This window comes from Lacerta agilis, chromosome 12 (assembly GCF_009819535.1).
Source record: "Lacerta agilis isolate rLacAgi1 chromosome 12, rLacAgi1.pri, whole genome shotgun sequence".
In the NCBI taxonomy this organism is placed as follows: Eukaryota; Metazoa; Chordata; class Lepidosauria; order Squamata; family Lacertidae; genus Lacerta; species Lacerta agilis.
Genome location: NC_046323.1, coordinates 46,712,008 through 46,735,776, shown reverse-complemented (window position 1 = coordinate 46,735,776; position 23,769 = coordinate 46,712,008). Strand labels below are relative to the sequence as shown.

The 23,769-nt window shown below is 46.4% G+C and overlaps 1 protein-coding gene across 4 annotated transcripts in view; it reads right to left on the bottom strand.

The window, feature by feature from the left end:
- PRKAG2 (protein kinase AMP-activated non-catalytic subunit gamma 2) overlaps window positions 1–23,769 on the bottom strand; it is a 177,204-nt gene that overhangs the window by 66,040 nt on the left and 87,395 nt on the right. The window contains exon 1 of one of the 4 annotated variants that reach the window (XM_033165490.1): window positions 22,564–22,830. The exons of the other annotated variants lie outside the window; for them this stretch is intronic. Within the exon in view, the coding sequence (XP_033021381.1) occupies window positions 22,564–22,657 (94 nt within the window). The 5' untranslated portion in view covers window positions 22,658–22,830. Of the gene's footprint in view, window positions 1–22,563; window positions 22,831–23,769 lie in introns of those variants that run through there. 4 annotated transcript variants of the gene reach the window in all.

Genomic DNA, 23,769 nt, shown 5'->3' with positions numbered 1-23,769 from the left:
AGGAGAGATAAACGCAGCATGGGGCTTGCTCTGCGAGGGCTATTATCGTTTGCTTTATTTGCCCTGTGTGATCTGAATTCGCCCCGTTTGTTTTTGCCAGCATAAAACCAACAGCTGAGAAGAAAAGGTCCTGAGACTGCTAATGCAAACCTCAGAATGTGTATGAAAACAGCTAGAGCAGGAAGAAAAGAGAAAAGGGTGGCAGCTGGTCGCAGGAGGAGGTGAGAGGTAGGGGAACAAAAAAGAATGAGGACAGATCAGGGTTAGTTATTAAAACAGCCAAGTGAAACAAGGCATATGCAGGAATAAGCCCCTTGGGGAGATATAAGCAAGCAAGGAAGAAAAATCCCAACAGTGCAGTTTTATGTAACTCTTTCATTGCTAATTCTTAATCGCCATCGTCCGCCTGCATTCCAAACACAGTGATAGCTAAAGTATTTTGCTCTGAGGGATCCCCTCCTCTTTTACTGTTCCGTTCTGTTTGGAATGGTTTCACTTGTTTTACAATCCTAAAATGGCATATTATGTTGTCATAATTCACCTTGGGGCCTTATGGTGAAGGGCAGGTTAAGAAATCTTAGAAATAAATAGATTAGGGAACAAGCCATATTGAACATGACGGACTATATTCAGGCTTCCCTGTCCATTAACACCAGGGCCCTTGCACTAGCAAACAGGTGAGCTTTTAATGCTTTAACACAGAGCAATCGAGCACCACAGTTACACTAGCAGAAGCTCATGGTTCAATGGATTGCACAGCCTGCCAATTTATGGTTTGTTCTGCTGGTAAAAAAAGATTGCACCAGCAGAACAAATACACAGCTAGGTGACGTTAACTTGGGGGTCATCCACACTGCCGCTTTCTCCTGCTCTTCAGCACTGAATTAGAGGACCCAATTTGCTCCTATCCAGCAGTGAAGGTCAGGTTTCCCTAGGGAAAAGTGGTGGGACAAGGGGAAGCCTGGGGGCTCATTCAGACCTCCATTTGCCTCACCACTTTCTCCTGAGAAAACTCCTGGTTTAGCGCTGAAGCAGAACCAACAGCAATTGGGTTTTCTGTGGGGGGGGGGGGGAAATTGCAGGGCATAAGGTAAAACCGCTCAGACCTCTGCTTTTTAGGCCCGGGACAAGCCAAAGTGTGTCCGGGGCCCTCAGGAGTCCTTAGTGATACCTTGGACACAACCCACAGGTCCTTAAGGGCTGCACTGCTAGATCACGTACTTACTCAAGATTACATCTGGCGCTTGTGTTGACAGCACTGAAAGCGCCAGAAATGCTGTAGGCCAAAGGTTTCTCATTACAATTATCTCCATAGCAGGAGATTCTGCAAATCAGGGCTAGTTAAAGGTGAAGAATCCAGACAGATGCATTAGTCTCGGGAGGTTCCAAGTTTGCAAAAGAAATAAAGGGCAAATGCGGATTTGAAGTTACATTCCCTGACATTCTGTAAAACACAGCCAGCAGCAAGATTATAATTTATACACATATACATATAAGGGCAATACACTCAAGTAAACTATAACGCTCCTCCCCACTCTGCTGCCTGATGTGTTATTTCTCATGGCACTTTGCTGCCGTTTGTTTCTGGTGCACACCCGCAAACATACATAGGAACTGTAACTATAGAACCACAGCTGGATGAAGCAACAGTTGCCGGGGATCTGGTATCAGTATGGAAGTGTGACTGACAAGTGCATGTCAGCAGCGCTGGACTCAGGAGCAGGAGAAAAGCACATGCCTGCCGACCATGTGATCCGCAGCCATGTGCTCGGCAACAGCGAGCAAGGAAAAAACGGCTATCATCAATGCTCCCATCCTCTGTGCTTTCTTCTAAGGTGTCATCCGATTTGCTCTTCCCGGTGCAAAGCTCATTTGATTAGACTGCTATTAAAAGAACAATTTATCTAAACATGCTAAACTGGGGGAGAAGTGTGGGCTTGAAGCAAGGCAGATTTTTGGGAGAGTGGGGAGGAGGAGGAGGGGGCACCGATCTTAGGATCATCTCTGAGGCAGATGAGTTGCAGCTGCTCCCAGAGGAGTAATGAAGCTACGTTTCATTTGCACGTGTTAATTAACTCAAATGGTACACATGCTTAAATGCATGCTGCTTAGCAGAAAAAAAATACTGGCATGCAGCTAGGTGCTACTTAACTCCCCTTTCATTGAAGCAGCAAGGCTGTAATGATTTTCTAGAAAAGCCAAGCATGTAAAATGGAGAGAACGGTGAGTTGGAGCACTGTTGGAGCAAGGCACGCTGAACTCTATGGCTCTCCATTTATTAAATGGATGGTCAGAGCCTCAAATTTGGATGTGGAAAACCCAATTTCGAATCATCGCCTGGCTACCTATTACACTTGCTGGGTAGCCTCGGGAATCGTACTCTGGACCTGATACCAAACCACAGCTAAGGATGCGATCTAATATTTATTGCATTCCCATCCCCTTCCTCCTCCAGCACTTGAGGACAGGGTAGGTAAGAGATGGAGAACCTGCAGCGCTCACTGCCACCGCTGCGACTGTATCACCACAACCCTACGAGGTAGGACAGGCTTAGAGATCGTGTCTAGAATTATTTTCCCAGCGGGTGTCCTGGAACTGGTAGTTCAAGTCCTATCTCAGGATATGCCAAATATATTGTCAAGGTCCTGGGGGAGCCTACAATCACTACCTTCCTCCCAAAGGTAAGCTCTGTTAGGCAAAAGCAGCAGAAGTGCTCATAGGAGTGCATTCATAAAATCACAGAATTGTAGAGTTGGAAGGGACCCTGAGGGGACATCTAGACCAACCCCCTGCAAGGCAGGAATCTCAATACGTGGTCCCGCATCCAACGTGAAACCATACTGGATCCTGCTTAGCTTTGCAAATGTGCTAGCAGTTTTATTGCTGTCCCACTAGGAGTAAAAAAGATGCCATAAGCCTCCAGCTTACTCTCTTCACAAGGAAGTTGACCTTGTGTTGTATCCAACACTGGTTCAACTCATGGTAGACCAATTGAAATGAATGGCATGACTAGCTTAGTTCCGTTAATTTGGGATACAGTGTGGTGTAGTGGTTAGAGGGTCAAACTAGGACCTGGGGGACCAGGGTTCAAATCCCTACTCGGCCATGAAGCTCACTGGGTGACCTGGACCGCTCACTGCCTCTCAGCCTAGCCTACCTCACAGGGCTACTGTGAGGATTAAATGAGAGAGAGAACCATGCACACCGTCTTGAGCTCCTTGGAGGACTGGTGGGCTACAAATGGAATAAATAGTTTCAATAGGTCTACTCAGAGCAGGGCTTAGTTGGGTCCAACCCCCTCTAGCCAAACTACCCTCTGCTCAAGGGAATAAGGAACTATGTGCAAAAACAGTGGAAGAAAAAGATCACGTAAATCCCCCAAACCTAGAGAACAGAGTACTTTGAACTGTATGAAAGAAATGCCCGTTTTGTCCCTTGATACACAGTACAGCTAAACAAAAAAACCTTCTGGTGCACACAATGTTTTTATATTTTTGTGGTGCCTCTATTCTGGAGAGATCAACATTCTTAAAATGCTCATGTGATTCCCGCCCCCCTCAATATCTGGCTCTATGTCATCTGATTTGAATTTTTCTGGTCCTCTGCAGAGAATTGGGCAGTGCGAGTCCTTTGGCTTTCGCAGCATGACTTTATCTGGATGTCATCAGAGCACAGCGGCATGACTGGGAGGTGTGTCTCCGCACCCACGTCAATGGGGCCCAAGAGTGTGTCCGGCTGCCAAACCATGTGACTTGGCAGACCTTCCGTGCTTGGATAAATATTATGCCACTGAATGGCAAAGAAATGCCTGGATCCGGACCAAACCAGGGTCAAGCCCCCGAGGCTTGGCTTTGCAGAGGCTCTCTCTTGCGCTGCCACACAGAAAGCAGAGGCTCGCACACCTTGGGGGGGGGGAGCGGCAAAAAATCCGTTTCATTCCAGAAGCAAACTTGGAAGGCTCAACAAGTTTGCAAGAGACCATAAACACACCCGACGCTGTAGGAGGCAATCCTCTATGAACCCCAATCCAATTATACGATGGTAGAAAACCCCAGCCTGGACAAAAAATGTGCTTTCAACTCAATGCTATGAGGTTTTCAGAAACAATATCTGGAACCTTTTCCATTGGCCAAAGTTTAGGGTGGAAATGATGATGAACCACCAGGCGCTCTCTCTCTCTCTCTCCTTCCTATCTTCCTTACACAGTTGGGAAGCCTGCCGCCCAGCCTTGGCTCCTGCCCCTGGGAATTCATACACCAGCACCTCAGGGTCTTTTCTATCCCTGTGCAAGCCCTCGCAGGAAGAGGCATGCCAAGGAGAAAAGTGCTCGTGAGTTTAATGGTCTTACTGGGCTGGGAAGCTCCTTGGGTGGTGATTTGTACTGCTCCACTTGTTTCAAAATGTGGCCAGATAGCCTGGCCGCAACCAGAGGTCTTGCTCATTCTTCTGAGTTGGGCATAGACATCTGACCCAAAGCCCTGCCCTGTTGGCTGCCACTGCCAGGAATTGCAATCTCCTAGGAAGAGAACAGATGTAGTACAATAAAGGGCAGCTATGTCCCCTTGTTTTTCCCAACTCTGGTGTTCGTGAAATGCGTAAGGGGCGGTTCATGCATTATGTTCTCACAGATGGATGTTCACATCAGACGGGTCATCAGATGGATGCTTTAGTTGAGATTCCTGCATGGGGTTGGAATAGATGACCATTAGGATCCCTTCCAATGCTACCATTCTATGGTTCTATGATTTTATAATACTGTTACATGCCACCCCAATCTCTGAGCGGTGTGAGATTGCAGGAGTACCAGGTGAATTTAGTGTTGGATCAATCCATCAACCTCTGATGGATGATTTAGAAGGATTGGGTCTGGCATCACTTTCGCTCTCTCTGTGTGTGCCAGTATCCATACCCAGCAGAGCTGCATCTCAACGCAGTTCCTTCCTTAGAAGTGTCTTCAGGGTTGAAGGTACATACGGTATAGCAGGCAATAATTTTTTTAAAAAATAATATTTATTAATAGTTTTTCCAATTAAATCCAAATTACAATACATGATTAAATTTTTTCAAACTCCCCTTTCTCTCACCAAGGGGAGCATACAAAACAAACCCCCCTCTCACTGGGGTGATCAACCATTCTTTCCCAATTTAACCACTTACTTTGCACATATCATCGTTACCTTTACAGATTCCCCCGATTCCCCCCCCCGTTGATTTCCAGATTAACCCTAACAGTTATTGCCAATTAATCCCCATATTACTTTTCCTCCTTCTCACATTTTCCTTAATTAAATTCTTTTACTAAATAATTATTCATCTTACGCATCTTATTTATCATTTTAACCTATCCTCTGCATTCACTATATTCTTAAGCCTCCATTGCCTAAATCCAAATTTCATTACAACAACCCAATTAAAATTAATTTTATTTTAACTATTCCCCCCTTCCCTCCTATACTCAATAAACAATAAACACTCATGGGTGTCATAAAGATTCAGTCAAGTGTAGAGGTTTACTTGACAGGCATAAAAGCATATTGGCAGCAAATATATACAGGCATTCACCACTGCCATGGTCAAGACATGCTTAAGAGTCCAACAAGAGTCCAAGACTCACTCTCTGCTTCTCTCACTGCAAGGAACAAGCAACAGACTCACAACAAGTTACACAGAACCTTGTTTTCCTGTCACACTGTGCATGTCCAAAGAACAGTTCCCACAGAAAATGTCCTTGCATAGACAAAACAATCTCAGCCTTCTGCTGCTTCTTGAAACTTCCTTCCCCGTTCTTCTCTGTTTCCGGTAAAAATGATTCTCACACACACACAGAGATTATCCAACACTTAGCAGGGTCTATGTTACCTTTTGGAACAATGAGGCACAGCGGAGTCCGTGGTGTCTTTATGATACAGTGGTGCCTCGCAAGACGAAATTAATTCGTTCCGCAAGTCTTTTCGTCTTGCGGAAATTTCGTCTTGCGAAGCACGGTTTCCCATAGGAATGCATTGAAATTTAAACAATGCGTTCCTATGGGAAAAAAGTCCAAGCCTCCTGCCGGCGAGCGGGGAAAGCGAGCGGCAGAGCAAGCGGCAGAGCGACCGGTGAGCGGGGAGAGCAAGCAGGGAGCACGATCTGCAGCAGGGGAAGCCAGGAAAGCAAGCGGGGAGCAGGATCCACGGCGGGAGAAGCCAGGAAAGCAAGCGGGGGACACGATCCACGGCGGGAGAAGCCAGGAAAGCAAGCAGGGAGCAGGATCCACGGCAGGAGAAGCCATCGGAGCAAGCAGGGAACGCAGTGGGAAGGCAGAAAAGCAAGCGGGGGACACGATCCATAGCGGGGGAAGGCAGAAAAGCAAGCGGGGGACACGATCCACGGCGGGAGAAGCCAGGGGAGCAAGCGGGGAGCAGGATCCACGGCGGGAGAAGCCATCGGAGCAAGCAGGGAACGCAGTGGGAAGGCAGAAAAGCAAGCGGGGGACACGATCCATAGCGGGGGAAGGCAGAAAAGCAAGCGGGGGACACGATCCACGGCGGGAGAAGCCAGGAAAGCAAGCAGGGAGCAGGATCCACGGCGGGAGAAGCCATCGGAGCAAGCAGGGAACGCAGTGGGAAGGCAGAAAAGCAAGCGGGGGACACGATCCACGGCGGGAGAAGCCAGGAAAGCAAGCAGGGAGCAGGATCCACGGCGGGAGAAGCCATCGGAGCAAGCAGGGAACGCAGTGGGAAGGCAGAAAAGCAAGCGGGGGACACGATCCATAGCGGGGGAAGGCAGAAAAGCAAGCGGGGGACACGATCCATAGCGGGGGAAGGCAGAAAAGCAAGCGGGGGACACGATCCACGGCGGGAGAAGCCAGGAAAGCAAGCAGGGAACGCAGTGGGAAGCCAGAAAAGCAAGCGGGGGACACGATCCACGGCGGGAGAAGCCAGGGGAGCAAGCGGGGAGCAGGATCCACGGCGGGAGAAGCCAGCGGAGCAAGCAGGGTGAGCGGCGGCAGCAGGAGAAAGCTGGGTGTGGGGAGCAGGGGCCGCAGTAAGGGAGAAGCCGAGGCTAAAATGGCGCCGGACCTACCTCCTCCCTCCCGGAACGGTGAGTGTTCTGGGGTTTGCGGGGAGCAAAGGGCAGGCTTGGGAGCCGAGGGTAGGCTCGGCTGCTCCACCTTGGAACTTGTGAGCCTCTACGGTGGGAGGAGGCGAGCTGCCGCTTCCGGTTCCCGCCACTGCTGCCGCTCTCCTTGCAGCAGCAGGTTCCGGCTTTTTCTTAAAGTGGTACCGCGCAAGACGATTCGTTTTGCGAGTCACGGCCATTAAAAAATTCGTTTTGTGAATCACCTAAAAAATCGAAAAACCCTTTCGTCTAGCGGGTTTTTCGTCTTGCGAGGCATTCGTCTTGCGAGGTACCACTGTATATGGTTTATTTACACACATATATAACCTGTGTCTAGATGAAGAGAGTTCAGAACATTCACATCCCAAGAGGGACCCTTGTTCCTTCAATTGCTGCAGACTCAGATTGCAAGAGACCCCAAACATTGTGTCTGGCCCTCTCTGCAGCATAAAACAGACAGCCCACCTTGTCCTCTGGCACCACCACCACCACCACACCACCCCCCGCAGCTTCCTGAAACTCTGGCCTTTTGTCTCTTAACTATCCCTCACCTCAGGGAGATGCCAGGGATTGAACCTGGGACCATCTGCATGCAAAGCCAGGGATTGAACCTGGGACCATCTGCATGCAAAGCAGATGTTCTGCCACTGAGCTACGGTCCTTCCCCAAGGATATAGTACCACATCCATAGCACCTTATCCAGTAGCCTGTACTTTTGAGTTCTGTGGGCCCTTTGAATAACAACAGAGGACAGTAGCACATTCTGAACTGCTATTGGAGCAGACAAACATTTGATTAAAACTTCACAGAGCACATGGGAAGGGTTCAAAAGAAAAAAAAACAAGACACCCACGGAGACTAACAAACTAAAAAGACAACATCATCTTTTTTTAGTGGTGTAATTACAACCTGATTGTCACCCCCCATTCGAGCAAAGGTGTCAAGGTTAAACCTGCTATTTCAAGGGCAGGCTTAACACCCGTCTTCCACGGATAGTTCACAGAGAAAATGAAATCAATCCTCTTGTAACATGAGGAGATGCACCAGACAAGCCACTAAAACTTGTCGTCTTCCAGATGTTAGATGTCAACTATCATCACCCTCAGCCAGCATGGCCAGTGGTCAGGCGTGATGGGAGTTATTGTCCAACAACATCTGGAAGGTCACAGGTTAGCCACGCCTGCGCCAAAGATTTTTTTCACTTACAATGACTTTGTGAAACGCAATTTGAGCCTGTGGGGCGCTGGGGCTGCCTTGACATCCAAGATTCTCACACGTCGGGCGACCTGTCTTGCACACAGTGACTTATATCTTTCCTTTGTAACACAACCCTGTTTGCAATGCCTCCTAACATTTGCTACTCTCTTCCAAGGAACTCAAGGAGAGGCCCAGAATCCAATAATCAACTTGGACCTCCAGAAGGTAGTGGAGGCGAGAACAAAAAATAAAATAAAATAAAATAAAATAAAATAAAATAAAATAAAATGAAATGAAATGAAATGAAATGAAATGAAATGAAATGAAATGAAATGAAATAAAATAAAAGTGCTATTGCTAGTCTCCAGATATCACTCTTGAGTCTGCACAGCATTCTGAACCTGGGATATGTCAGAGAAAAATGCAGTCTGTGCACCACAATCAAGATTTTGGCTAAAGAAGAAAATAACAGAAAGACCTTTGGGGCAATCAAGAAAGGTCTATCTTGATTCTAATCTAGGGCAGGTTTCCTCAATCTGTTGCACCCAAATGTTCTTGGATTCCAACCATTCCAACTCCCATGAGCCTCAGCCAGCAAGGCAAATGGTCAGGAATCATAAGAGCTGTGGTCCAAAATGTCTGGAGGGCATCATGTTGGGGAAGCCAGGGTACTATTGTCTCTTGTTTCTTGCATCTTGATGCTTGCAATGTGTTTGGAGTCCCCTGCTGGCATTGTAAAAAGCTCGCCCTTTCTGATTCCATTGATGTCCCTGTCTGAAACGCTTGTGGGGTTGCTGAGCCGTCTGGGTCAGACAGCTTTGCTCTGCCTGATGCTCACACTGTCGCCCCGAGCCACGCTTCTCCAGCTTCGCCTCATATTGTGAATGCTCAGATTACACGGCTCATTTGTCCTCCCTTCATGCCTGAGAGGGCAGTGGAGAATGAGACAGAAGAAATCCATTCTCCTTGTGGGCTCCAGTACAAATCAAACCAGCTCAGATTTGGTTAATGAGTGCTTGAGAAGCTATCATTACACCAGAGTGTGAGCTTTGTTTGGCCCTCTGTGGTGTGTCTCAGCTTCAACCAGCATAAGAAAATACATGTGGAGTGGAGTGACAATTTGAGTCCATCTCATTTAATATTGTCTGTTTCAGACCTGGTGTCCCCCAGATGGTTTGGATTGCAACTTCCATCAATCCCAAGGGAAACCCAAGGGGATATTGGGTTGTTGTTTTTATTTTGATTATATATTTTGTGGTTTTATATTTTCATTTTGAACCACCCTGAGGCCTCTGGGTATAGAGCATTATATATAAATTCAAATAATAATAATAATAATAATAATAATAATAATAATAATAATAATTTTTAAAAGCTAGTCAACTCTGGAAAAGGCCACATTTACACTGTACGTTTAAAGCAGTATAATACCACTTTACACAGTCATGGCTTCTTCCAAAGGATTCTGGGAGTTGTAGTTTGTTAAAGGTGCTGTGAGGTGTTAGGAGACACCTCTTCCCTACCACAGATTTACAATTCCCAGAGAGGTTTAACAACTAATCCCTCTTCACAGGGAACTCTGGGAACTGTAGTTCTGTGAGACAAAGAGGGGTTTCTAGGATTCATGCAGGGTTATTGGGACAAAGGCAGCAAAAATGGATGCCTCCCATTTATAAGAATAAAAGTTATTGAAGTGACTACTAAGTAGTTATTTGGTTCTGTCTCAGGCCCCAACTAGAACAAACAGGTCTCTTGGGAGGCAGAAAATAATACAGAGCAATGTGTCTTTATATTAGCAAAGCTGGAGAATAATGATAAGCCAATACTATTTAGCTTTCATAGAATGGTAGAGCTGGAAGGGACCTCGAGGGTCATCTAGTCCAAACCCATGCAATGCAGGAATTTCAACTAAAGCATCCATGACAGGTGGCCATCCAACCTCTGCTCAAAAACTTCCAAGGAAGGAGAGTCCACAACCTCTCAAGGGAGTCTGCTCCACTGTCGAACAGCCAGAGGCAGAGCTAGCTGCTCTGGTACCCGGAGTGGCGCACATGCTGTGCACCCAGGGGCAGGGCTAGCCACACGTGGGGGTGGGGCGAGCGCCCCAGGGGGATGGCATGGCAATGTCACCCCCCTCAGGGATGACACAAGGGGCGGACCGCATCCCCTTCCTCCACCACTGCGAACAGCTGTGACTCTTCCTGATGTTTAATCGGAATCTCCTCTCCTGCAACTTGAATCCATTGGTTCAAGTCTTACCCTCCTGAGCAGGAGAAAACCAGCTTTCTCCATCCTCCACGGGACAGCCCTTCAGATATTTGAAGATGGTCATCATATCTCCCCTCAGCCGCCTCTTTTCCAGGCTAAACATACCCAGCTCCTTCAACCGTTCTTCATAAGGCTTGGTTTCTAGACCTCTGACTCCTCCAAGTCCATCTCCTGAGCATTCATATTAGTGTAAAAGCAGGTCTCGTGAGTTCAAGTCCGAGTCTTGATAGATGCCATTTAATGGTTTCAATACTGTTTGCCTCTGCAACCGTTTTGGGGGCAAACACACAGCTTTCGTTTCCGATCAGGGCATGTCCATTGCTTACTACTGAAATCCTGTAACATTTTATACCACGGTCTTTGATGTGTGTTTCTGTGGGTGAATGTCCTGCTGTTGTTGCACTATACTGCAAGACAGCAGCACTTGCAAAGCACCGCAGAACAGGTAATGAAGCAGAACGATGTGTTGACGGTCCATTTAAATCCCCCACTAAATTGCTACTGTTGGGTCAATGATATGTTGCAGAACATAACCACAACAAAACACCAGTCTGGAGGGGCCCTGCTCTATAATGCCATTATGATGCAAGGAGGCTCATCTCTGTTAAGCACCACTGATCCTTCATTCCTAAAGGACTTGGCTATTAGGAACCCATAGTATCATCCTAAAGAATTATAACCACACCACCCTAGGACCTTTATTCGTGCTCCTATGGACACACAGAGCCTCTTCTTGCCTGAAGGAATGCGAGGGAATGCAATGCGGCCTTTACATTATCTCCGACAGTTCAGCGAGATTATCTCATCGCTAATTTCAGTTCACACACTGCCACACAGCAGTTTCTTATTCTGGATGTGCTGCTGACATGTACAGAAACCTATTAGAAAGCTTTGCACATTCTTCAAAAGAAGTCTTTGCTGAAGAAAAATGACTCCCTTGGTTATCTCCTGCTTGGACTACTGCAGTGCGCTCTACGTGGGGCTACCTTTGAAGGTGACTTGGAAACCGCAACTATTTCAGAAGGAGGCAACTAGACTGGCGATTGGGAGCGGCCACTAGGACCATATAACACCAGTTCTAAAGGATCTACATCAGCTCACAGTAGGTTTCCGAGCCCAATTCAAAGTGTTGATTCTGACCTTTAAAGCCCTAAATGGCGTCGGCCCTGTATATCTGAAGGAGTGTCTCCAGCCCCATTGCTTAGTCCGGACACTGAGATCCAGCTCTCAGGGCCTTCTGGCAGTTCCATTACTGTGAGAAGTGAAGTTACAGGGAACCAGGTAGAGGGCCTTCTTGGTGGTGGCACCCGCCCTGTGGAACGCTCTCCCACCAGATGTCAAGTAAATAAACAACTATCTGACTTTTAGAAGACATCTGAAAGCAGCCCTGTTTAGGGAAGTTTTTAATGTTTGATGTTTTGCTGTGTTTTTTATATTTTGTTGGAAGCCGCCCAGAGTGGTTGCAGCTACCCAGTCAGATGGGTGGTACTATTATTATTATTATTATTATTATTATTATTATTATTATTATTTGCAGCTTTTGACTCTCTGCACCACTGGGTTCTTGCCACTGCCTGGCTTCGCTCTCCATTCCCCCAAACCTCCTGCTTGTCTCGGTGGTCCATCCCTACATTCCAGTGCAAGGAAAACCATCGCAGGGACCCCTCCTTTTCTCCTGCCACAACAGTCATTTCTCCCAAATCTTCCCTGGCTGTCCATAGGAAGAATTTTGCTGGATCAGGCCAGAAGCCCATCTAACCCAGCATCTTATTCTCACACTGGCCAACTGGATGCCAAGTTTCCCCTAAGCATTGGTCAAACCCTTCAGCCATTAAAGAAAAGCCTACCAGATGCTAGCACCTTGCTACTTAAAAATGAGTTTCTCAAATCCAGCAATGTCAGTAATCTTAAAGCAGTGGGGTGGAGGGGAGAACCTGTGCCCCCCCCCTTGTTAGGTTACAACTCCCATCGGCCCCAGCCAGCTTGACCAACGATTAAAGATAAGCAGAGTCGTAGTACAGAAATATCTAGAGTGCCTCAGGCTTCTCGCCCCAGTCTCATGTACACAGTTGTACTTTGTTTTCAAACAGCTTAGTTCTCAAACATTTTGGGTCCTGAATGCCGCAAACCTAGAAGTGACTGTTCCAATCTGCAAACTATTTTTGGAAGTTGAACGTCCGACGGAGCTTCCATAGCTTCTGATTGGCCGGAGGAGCTTTCTGAAGCCAATTGGAAGCCACACTTTGGTTTCCGAATGTTTTGGAAGTTGAATGGACTTCCGGAACGGATTCCGTTCAACTTTCAACGTACGGATGTATATCAGATTCCTGCAATTCTCTCTGTCTCCCTCTGAAACAGATGCATGTGATAATCCCCTGGCAGTCTGCAGTCCGGCACTCCACAGATTCTCATGTTCGTCCACTTCCTCTCAACTCCCCTCTTGGGGCGTCTCAAAGAAGCAAGCAAGGGAAAGCAGTGCCAGAGCTGTCCCACAGATGTGAATGGGTTTCAAACCACTGAGGCCAGATCACTCCCCACAAAGGAGGCCTTTGCACTTGTGCAATATAGATGTTGCTCCATGCACCAGCTGGAACACACACACACACACACACACACACACACACAACATATCCCTTGCTTCTGGGCAGCAGCTAGTGGTTTCTCTTTCGGGGTGCCCCTCAGTGACAGTAGCCTGGGACAGCAGCACACGCCCTGGGTTGTAAAGCGCTGGGTGTAATTTACACCACGGAGTAGGACTTCAAACACAACCCTACCGTTTCTGATTTGTTGCTTAAATAGGCCGCTCTTGCCTAATCGCATTGTGGAAGGCTTTCATTTGTTGGATTTCAAAGGCAGAGCTGCTTTGTAAGCGCCACCACGAAAGTCAATCACGCTGGCACCTTTTGATTTCCCCTGATTTCTTTCCCCGGGTTCAAGGTGATCTATTTTTAGCAGCAAGACTTGGGCAAGAGAAGCGTTGCTATAGCAACAGCTGGCAGATACAAACCCAGCCCCTGCTGCAATACTTCAATCGAGTAGACGAATAAGAGCAGTAAAAAAAGGAAGGGAGTTGAGGACATCTAAATTTTGCTCCGTCGGGAGTCGGGTTTGTACTCTGCCAAGGCATACAGCTAGTTCTCACATATGAGGAGATGCCTTCTGCCTGCCCTGTAATTATTTCAGATTGCGTGCGGGGGGAGGGGTCATCATCTTCTTTTTCTTTTTAATTGTCTAAAATTCCTTGCACATACTATACAGGAGAAGTTATTTATTTCATAAACTGATTGATTGTTTTTTTTTTTTATAAAAAACCCGATACCTCTAAGCTGTTTAGATAAGCTTTGCTCGTAACCCAACTTCTGACACACTAGATTTCGCAGTGCAGGAATTATTGTTTTTTATTTTATTTTTAGGCATAGAAGAACCTACAGTCATATGAGCCTCCCCCTGTGAAATGGTGTGGGCAGAGCACACATTTACCTCCTCATCCATTCTGTGAACCACCCTGAGATCGTATGATGAAAGGCAGTATAAAAAAAAAATCAAATAAATAATCAATCAATCAACTGTTTGTGGGGAAACTGCAGCCATCAGCAGAAACTGGCCTGAAATGAACATATGTTAGAAAAAAAAAAGTGCTGAGGAAGGTAAACATTTTACAAGTTCAAAAATGCAACATTCTCCATCATCGTGAGTGGCAGATATGCAATGCAACAGCCTCACCAAACCCACGCAGGTCGGATGAGAGACAGGCAGGGAATGTACATACACCACCCTGAGTTGAATGGAAGCAAAGCAGAATAGAAATCAAATCACCAACTATCCCAATATATCCAGGAACACAGGCAAGATTATTTGCCCTTCTAGCCCAGGGATGGGGAACTTGTGGCAGCTGCAGATACTGTTGGACAGCACAGCCAGCATGGCCAATGGTCAAGGATGATGGGATTTGTAGTCCAGCTACATCTGGAAGGCCACAGGTTCTCCATCATTGATCTACCCCGGTATTATGCATGTTGTTTTTGTTCAGTCGTTCAGTCGTGTCCGACTCTTCGTGACCCCATGTACCAGAGCACACCAGGCACCCCTATCCTCCACTGCCTCCCGCACTTTCGCCAAACTCATGCCAGTCGCTGGGGACCTTGGAAGAGCCATTGCCTGTCAATATTATGCATATCGACAGGCAATGGCTCTTCCAAGGTCCCCAGCAGTGAATCCTTCACGCCATTGTCTATTGGAGGTCTTTTTTATCAACAGGAGATGCCAGGAACTGTGCCTGGGCTCTACCACAAAGCTATGGTCCCCTTCCAGGGCACCCAATGTGGAATATATATGGGTTCTGTTGGAATGCAACAGGAAAAAGAGGAATATATTCCAGATGGAAATTCCATGTGGATAAACCACCATAGCAAGTCCTATGGTGGTTTATGAACCTGATGGAAGTTGCTAAAAGAAACATGCTCCCAAAGGGAGGTTAGTTCATCTGAAATGCATCTTTTTCAACATCTGGAGTTCCAGTAGTTCCACCCCGCTGTCAGTCATCTTTGGACTACACACACACACACACACACACACACATGAACTGTGCATCTTTTAAATATACTAATGCAATCTAATTTGAAATGCAATGAAGCATCCTTTGGCCTTTGACTGTACGGAGCTTGGAGCCACAACCATCAAATGGGCCTGTAAATGTGATCTCTGGTCTCTAGGGCTATCTGTGGACATTGTGGACCCACACCCCATAGCACAGTGTCCAAGGAGCTCCCTAGGAATCATTATGCTTACAAATCATGAACTTTTCCTCTTAAGTCTCAACAAGCCCCTTGCCGTTTCCAAGGCAAACCGAAGCGGAAAAGTGATGCACAATCCACAAAAAGTTGCATAACAATGGTATTCAGGTCACAGCTTTCCGGGTTTCCCTTTATTCTTTCTTTATAATACTTACAGCCGACCTTCCACTAAATTAATGCCCAAGATGGCATGATCTGGTGCAACCTTTTGAGTTAACTTTGTTGTGCAATGACAATGTTTTTTTTTTTTTAAAGACGGAACACATGCAGGATGACTGGCTGCAAATGACAACAGAGTTCCTGTATTTTCTATAGGTGTGTGGCGGCAGTAATTTTGGCGCCCTGTCATCCACCTGCCGAAACTCCCTCTTCTACACAAGGCCTAGAAGCCCCATTGCATTTGCTTACTCTAATATGATGGGTGGATTAAAAAAACCCACCAAAATTGTAAAAACATTGGGGGCCCTTGCGGACAGTTTTAATATCTCAGCCTGTCTCCCCATGACTAGGTCATCCAAAGCTGTTCCAAACCTGGCAGGGATGAAAGTCAGTGACTCGCCATTCTTTCTTGCAAAGCTTTCTACAAGGACCCTTCTCCATTCATTCATTCATTCAAGCAAGCAAGTAAGTGATGTTACTACAGTCCAAGGACACATTCCAGCCAGGCAAAAGAACTGGAGGAGAGCGGGGAGAAGGGCCAAGGAAGGGTGTGGTGTAAGAAGTGTCCCAAGGGCCATATAAAGAGGACTGGAGGGCCATATATAGCTTTTCAGTCAGCAATGCACCCAACACCCAGGCTTGCCCTTTGGCATGTAATTTTAGTGGGAATCGAGGTTCACCCCCAGGGTCCTCTTTGACTGATAAAAGTCCTAAATTAGGGACTGAAGATTAGGCAGGCATTTTGCAGTTCTAGAAATACTCCTGACATTCAAAGCACCTTCAGAGAAGCGCAGTAACGGCGCCCAGGGAGGAAGGGAAATATGTGAGATCCCTAGAAGCAAACCCCAGGGGGAAAGGAGGTTTCGCACACCACACGGCAATCCATCACACCTTCTCCTTTCAAACTGCAACCAGCTGCTGCGAAGCCTCCCAGCATCCAGGCCCCAGTGTCGTCTGCAATACAAGATTAATTGGCATTGATCGGCCACTAGCGCACATTTTTCTGAAATTGCCGTCAACTCAGCAGGCTGAGCGAGGGGACGGCTAATAAATGAAAGAGCTCTGCAGGTGTTGCTGTGAGTTGTACCGCTGAACCCCGAATGCACGGACGAGCAGATCTTTGAATGCAACCGTGGGTGTGTCTCAGCATGGAGGCTGTACTGGTCCGTCTGGTCCACGTCCCCCCCATGCTGGGCGCTGCTGATGGGAGAGTCAGGCTCCTCGGGCACAACCCCATCCCTAGGGTAAGTTGGGATTTCTGCAAAATAATGTGCAGGCTGAGAATGCCCCAAGTACACACAGATAAGCCTTTCAGGGGAAAGTAGCACAGGCAAAGGGACGGAAAAGCAGGATACAGCCGAAGCCGAACAGCTGCAGACAAAGTAAACCAAAATATATACTACAGAAAGCTGGATTCTGCAAGCTGTTTCCCCAGTTTAATTGGCGCCTTTTCTCTAGTCGGAGGGAGGGCAATGAGCTACGGAGTGCCCAGAAGACTCGCTTCTTAATCACTCAAAATCCGATAGAGCTCCCCCACTAGCTTCAAAGATTTCTCTCTAGACACTAATAAAAAAATTAAAAAATTCCTTCCAGTAGCACCTTAGAGACCTTAGAGAGTTTGTTCTTGGTATGGTGTGCATGCACACGAAAGCTCATACCAAGAACAAACTTAGTTGGTCTCCAAGGTGCTACTGGAAGGAATTTTTTTTATTTTGTTTTGACTATGGCAGACCAACATGGCTACCTACCTGTCTCTAGACACTGTTGATGCTCAAAATGTACACTCAATTATCTGAAGAAGTGTGCATGCACACGGAAGCTTATACCCAGAACAAACTTAGTTGGTCTCTAACGTGCTACTGAAGTTTTTTTTTTAAAAATTTAACTCAATTATTATTACACTTCTACACTTCCGTTCCTTCATTTCACCCATTTTATCCTCACAAGAACCCTGTGAGCTAGGTAAGACCGAGAGAGATCCACTGGCCTAAGGTCATCCAGGGAGATTCATGGCTGAGTGGTGACCTGGACCCTGGTTTCCCTAACCTTAGTCTGGCCCTCTAACCAGTACATTACACGCTGCCTCTCTTTGCAGCCATGTGAACTAGAAACTTGTTTCCCTCCCCATCAAATAAAAGCTGAGAACTCTGGATTCTTCACCCAGTAACAGATTCTGACTTCAAAGTTTAAGGAATAGTTGTGCAGACTCCGTGCAAAGGACATAAACAAACCTAAATGCTGTGCAATGAAAGAAGAAACCCAGATGACTGCAACCTGAATTTTCCTATATACTTTATCATTATGCATCATAGTTCTGTTTGAGCCTGCTAATCCAGGATAGGATTATAATCCCTATTCCAAGGGCCACATTTCCTAATGTGGGCCACCTGACGAAAGAAGGCAAAACAACAGATTTAATCTTAGTTTTGTACAGTAGGCCATGTCTGAGCCGTGCAAAAGCAAGAGGTTTCTGCACCCACCCACATTTCTCTTTTTAAATTTTTTAAAATTAAATATCTGTTTTACACAGAATATTCACTTATACAACCTTAAAATATCAATGACTTCCCTTCCTCTCTTTCCATCGTTCACTTTGCACAACATAAATACCTTCATATTTTATATAAACTAAACCATTCAGTATTCCATTATTACATCCATCAAAACTTATTTACACTGTTAGGTTTATCTTAATGCTGCCCACGTTTTCAAATAAACACAATTTTACTCCATATACTCAATAAACATTTCCCAATCTTCTTTAAACGTATGTTCTTCTTGATCTCTCATTTTGTATGTTAGGTCCGCGAGCTGCACATATTCCATCAGTTTACCCCACCCACATTTCTCCACCCTGGTAAGAAGCTGGCATTATTAGCTAGATACACAATTGTAGTAGCGCATGGTGCTGCAGTCACAGATGCACCGAGCCAAAGACCCATGCAGTTAACTTTTGATCCTGTAGGAGCTGCAGTGAGTGCAATTAGCCAATCTTTGTTGAGCTTGGCACAAGCCCAGCCACAGGAGCAAGCAGGGCTTGACCAGGCCGTTTGAACCCTGGGCAGCCCAGCGAAAAGCCACATCTGGGTTGCCTTCCAAAGAACCACCACTAAGACAGGCTCCAGACAGGTGTGGATGAGGCTGGATCTTTGCTGAAGTCAGCAGGCATCAACACCGGCAAGTGGGCCTTCCCCCAGTTGCTGTTGTGCTGAGCCAGATGTTTTCACAGCTGCAGGGCTCAGAGGAGAGTCCCCTCCCCGTGTGCAGGGTTCGTCAGAGGGGAACCTGTTTTAACCTTGCGTTCTTTGTATGTGTCATTCAACCTATCCCTGAACAGATGGTGTCCTTTAAAGGGCAGGGATATTAGTCTCATCTTGCTTGGAAGAAGAAGAAGAAATCTCATTTACAAACAGCAACAGGGACCTGACCTGTTTAAACACAACTGGCCATGTTGAGAGTCAAAGGGGAGCCAGGGGAACTCTTATAACAGGCATGTCCAAAGTCCATTTCGGGGGCCTTACTCAGCCCCTGTGGCGGTTTATTTCCTGGAGTAAAATCCTAAAAAAAGCTCAACAATTTCAATCCTTCTAACAACTTTGGTCGGCCCTCACGTCCCTTCACTCCATCAAATCTGGCCCTCTTTGAAAAAGGTTTGGACATAGCTGTCTTATAAAGTTAAGTAGCAGATAGTTCAGTGGATTTCTTCTGGGGGACCCAGAGGGTTCCTTTGAAGCTTACCAGGCATTCTTCCATGAGACGATCAGTAATGGTAGAGAAGATCCTTTGAGCCTGCCAGTCAGTACCATTTCCCCCTGCAGTGTGAGACCCAGCAGCATTCTGGGGTAACACTCAACACCCAATAACACATGATGTTGCTGGTTTACGATCTGATCTCTTTGGGAATCTGTGGGATAGCTCTGTCAGCAGAGCATGAGACCCTTAACCTCAGGGTTGTGGGTTTGAGCCCCATGTTGGGCAAAAAGATTCTTGCATTGCAGGGGGTTGGACTAGATGACCCTTGTGGTCCCTTCCAACTCTATAATTCTATGATAGAAACAAACCTTGGGAGGATCCTAAAGATCATGTCCCAGATATAACCAGTGCTCCTCAAGCTATTATCTGCCCTATTATCTGCATGGGATGTCCTCATGGGATGATGGCAAAGGTTCAAAAGAACACATTCCTAGGATATTCACCCACCCACAGAATCCTCTGCAATATTCCCAGGATTCCATAGCAGACATCTGGCAAAAGTTTCTTAGCAGGTAAGTGAGTGCAGAAATCGAGACAAATTCAATATAGGACTGTAGAGTCGGTGTGCCCTGTGAAATGCTATTCTTTACTAGGGATCCTCTAGGAAGCCAAACATGGCCTGAAAATGGTCACAGTGAATCCAATTCATCATAGGAATTGTAAGAAGACTGTTACTGGGTTAGACAAAAGGTCCACCTGCTTCAGCATTCTGCTTCCCACAGTGGCTAAGCCAATGCCTTCACAGCCCCCAAGCAAGGCGTGAAGGATTGTTATTGCTCCTCCACAACTGGTGTTCAGTAAAATAATCTACACCAAACATTTTAAACACATGGTTCTCCACCCACCCACCGCCAAAATCAGAAACTTAGTCCACTCCTTACAGAGCTATAATTCCCAGCGTCCATAACAAACTACACTTCCCAGGATACCTGGGGGGGGGGAAGAGCCACGCTCTTTACATGTGTGTTAGATGTGCTTTAAATGTATGGTGCGTATGTGGCCCGACTCTCAACATGGAGATCACTTATAGCCGTTGATAAGACACATCCTTGATCGCCGAAGAATTGATGCTTTTGAATTATGGTGCTGGACGAGACTCCCATGGACTGCAAGAAGATCAAACCTATCCATACTTAAGAAAATCAGCCCTGAGTGCTCACTGGAAGGACAGATCCTGAAGCTGAGGCTCAAATACCTTGGCCCCCTCATGAGAAGAGAAGACTCCCTGGAAAAGACCCTGATGTTGGGAAAGATGGAGGGCACAAGGAGAAGGGGACCGCAGAGGATGAGATGGTTGGACAGTGTTCTCGAAACTACCAACATGAGTTTGACCAAACTGCGGGAGGCAGTGGAAGACAGGAGTGCCTGGCGTGCTCTGGTCCATGGGGTCACAAAGAGTCGGACACAACCGAACAACAACAACAAAGACGCATCTTGTATGGCTTTGTTTAATCCACTTTTAAAAGCCAGCAGCCACTGCCCTATTCTGGTGGCAGTGAATTCTACTGTGAGCTTGGCTTGATAAAGTTGATTCTATCATCTGCTCTGGATCTAGATCTACAGTACTGCAAATCAGTTTCATGGAGGAGCGACGGAGAGCACCAGTTGACAAGGAGTCAAGGCGAGTTAAACAGCCGAGTGGGGCAGCAAGGCAAGCAGGTAAAGGCATAGTATTCTGCTCCTCCTTTCCTTGGCATTAAAAATAAACAAACCATAAGCTTCCAGTGAAGTAACTTAATAAATTACAAAAACAGTTATGTAGCAGCTTTTCACAGGTGTATGTGCGAAGTTTAACCTTGCTTCTGAAAAAAAGAACTGGGATTTCCTTTGGGAGCTCAGCAGCTACTCTCTAGGAAATGCAATGACACACGCCTGCTTTTTCAGTTCCTCTCCATCAGCCTTGTGACCTGCAGCCAAGGTTAGTTCCAAAAGGCACCTGCAACCCTTCATTTAGGATGCTGCAGATGCAGCAGATTCGGAGAGCACGCCAGAGATATATCGTTGGTGGAATTCCTCGGTAATAAATGGGTTGCTAAAAGGTGCCACTGGGCTGTGATGTGCAGCAGGAAGCAGCAACAGAAGCAGCCAAAGATTATTATGAGCTAGCAATATTGCCCTTACTGCTTAGATCTTGCTCTACAAAACGAAGGCGAGGTGGAGTTGGGCGATGTTTCAAACGGCTTAAGGACTGTTTCCTGCTAATTTGGATCAGAGGAAAGGCGTATCTAGTGCAGCATCAAAGACTTCACAGCAGATATGCAAGGGGTTCTCAGCAGACGTATAGCATCCCTGGTGCTGGAAAGCTGGAATCGCACTAGAATTCCACCAGTAAGATACATCCAGAAATTCACTAGTTTTACAGAGGAATCCGAAATGCAGGGGGGCATTCCATGGTGAAGAAATGATCACCATGAGAGGGGAAGTAAATGCCCCAACCATAAGTCAGAAAGGAGCAGCTGCTCCAGTGCTCTCTTTCCTTTTCCCTCCTCATTGAATTTTCCTTTTGTGCTGTGGCTATGGGATTGCATACCTGCAGGTGCCATTTTCATCTCTCTATGGCAATTGTATTTTTAAGGCAATTTAGAATAGTTAAATCACAACAGTAATAATGAGTAGTAGGAGGAGGCATTTTCAGCAGAATTGCAACTGACAATAAGTACAGGAGTACAAACCTATCTTATAAACCTATCATCACGCTGCTACATGTTGTTGCGGTCCCTGTTGTAGTTCTGTGTGTCTATAATATCAGGGTACCTGCAATGAAGTCATCCTATAAAACAGAGGGGAAACCAAGAAGAGGCTTTCGAAGGGGTAAGTCAAGCACAAATAATTAAGCAATCATCGGACAGCTCTTGAACTTCTCCTATAGCACTGGTATACAGAGAAGGATGACTGCCTTATAATATGCCTTGGCTTTCCAAGAACTGAAAAGGTCACTTGTGAAATCTCCTGGTATTTTGTCGGATCGTAATTCCAAACGAAAGCATAGAATTATCAACAAGGCAGAAAATTCACCTTTCAACATTCTTAATCTGAAATTCTGCAAAGCAAGATTTTGGGGGTGGTGGGGGGGGTAGATGAGGGATGCTAAGCTAGTTTGCTTCTGAGAGAGGAACTGCTCTTATTGGCATGTAGAAAGCAGCTTAAATCTCTTCCAGGCACCTGCATTTAAACAGCCACCCCCAAAACTCAAACCGCTGAGTCGATATTGAATTAAGCTGCTCTCTCCACAGCTCCTGGCTGCTGCCAACTCGTGGGGTTCATCCAAGGTTTTTAAGGCGCATTTGCCTACCTAGAAGGCCATGGGGTTCAGATTTGCGCCTCTCGGAGCTCCTGCCTTGATCCTTTCGTTTCTTGCTTCCTCTCAGGCTGCCAAATCGCTTCATGGGCTACAACAGGCACGGACACCAGCAGCCGTCAGTCATACCCGTCTCTCCAGAAGCAAATGCGTCCCACAGGTGGAGCGAAGCGGGGAGAATGCGTCAACTGAACTTGTCAACAAAGAGTCCGAGAAGCAAGCAAGGAAGCAAAAAATAAAATAAATCCAGAGGAAAGGGGGGGGGGAATAAACCCAGTGAACCAGCAGGTGGGCTAATCAAAACAAGTTAAAAAACCTTCTCCTTGAGCCCACAAACTTTCTGCAACTTTCAATGGGAAGCTGCAGTCAGAGGAGCTGGAGAATTATACCTTCCCAAAGCACAGTAAATAGCTTTGCGCTGCCAACATCTGTTGATATCAAGAGCAGCTGAACACCCCAGTCCAGCTTGCAACAGCGGCACTTCTATCCTTAAGGAGGAAAAAAGGAGAAAAGAAGCTCGGAGGCTGGGATTTCACCCAGTGGATCGGCTTCGGCAGAAAGGGGTTGTGGCCGGATGATAAGCCGCTTGCCTCTTTTTAAATAAAACACCGAACATGCTAAGTAGGCACGAGATCCCTGGGAGGTAATTGCCATGTGCAGTTCGGCGTGATGTCTCTTTAAAAAAGACTGTAAAAGGAAACCACCCCAGCAGACAATTCCTGGCACCAATTGGCCAGAGCACATTCCCATTATGACATCACTCAACTATTTTGATTCATGTCTCCTAGGTCTCTTTAGGAGGGCTGCCTGCTGATAACCTCAGCGGTGTCCAGCCCCCTCCAGGACAGATGCAACAAGCCAGCTCACGGGGAATGAGGTGCTGCCAGTTTCGTGACAGGCAAGTTAAGTCGCTTCTTGGAAACTTGAGTAGCTGAAGCACCCTGGATGGAGTCTCCACATGCATGTGCAAAACCACACTCAATGTATTTTCAACTGCATAGTCCAATATTTTTAAATTGAGGTTTAAGGACAAATGGCTGAAATATCAATGTTCCCATAATGTGATACACTGTTCACAATGTTCAGGCTTTTAAAAAGCAACCTTGTAACGCAGAGTTAAAATATAAAACTCCTTCCTTAAGGCCACAATTATTCTATATTAAGGGTGCTTTCAAGGGCTGGTTTTTTATATATAAAAAT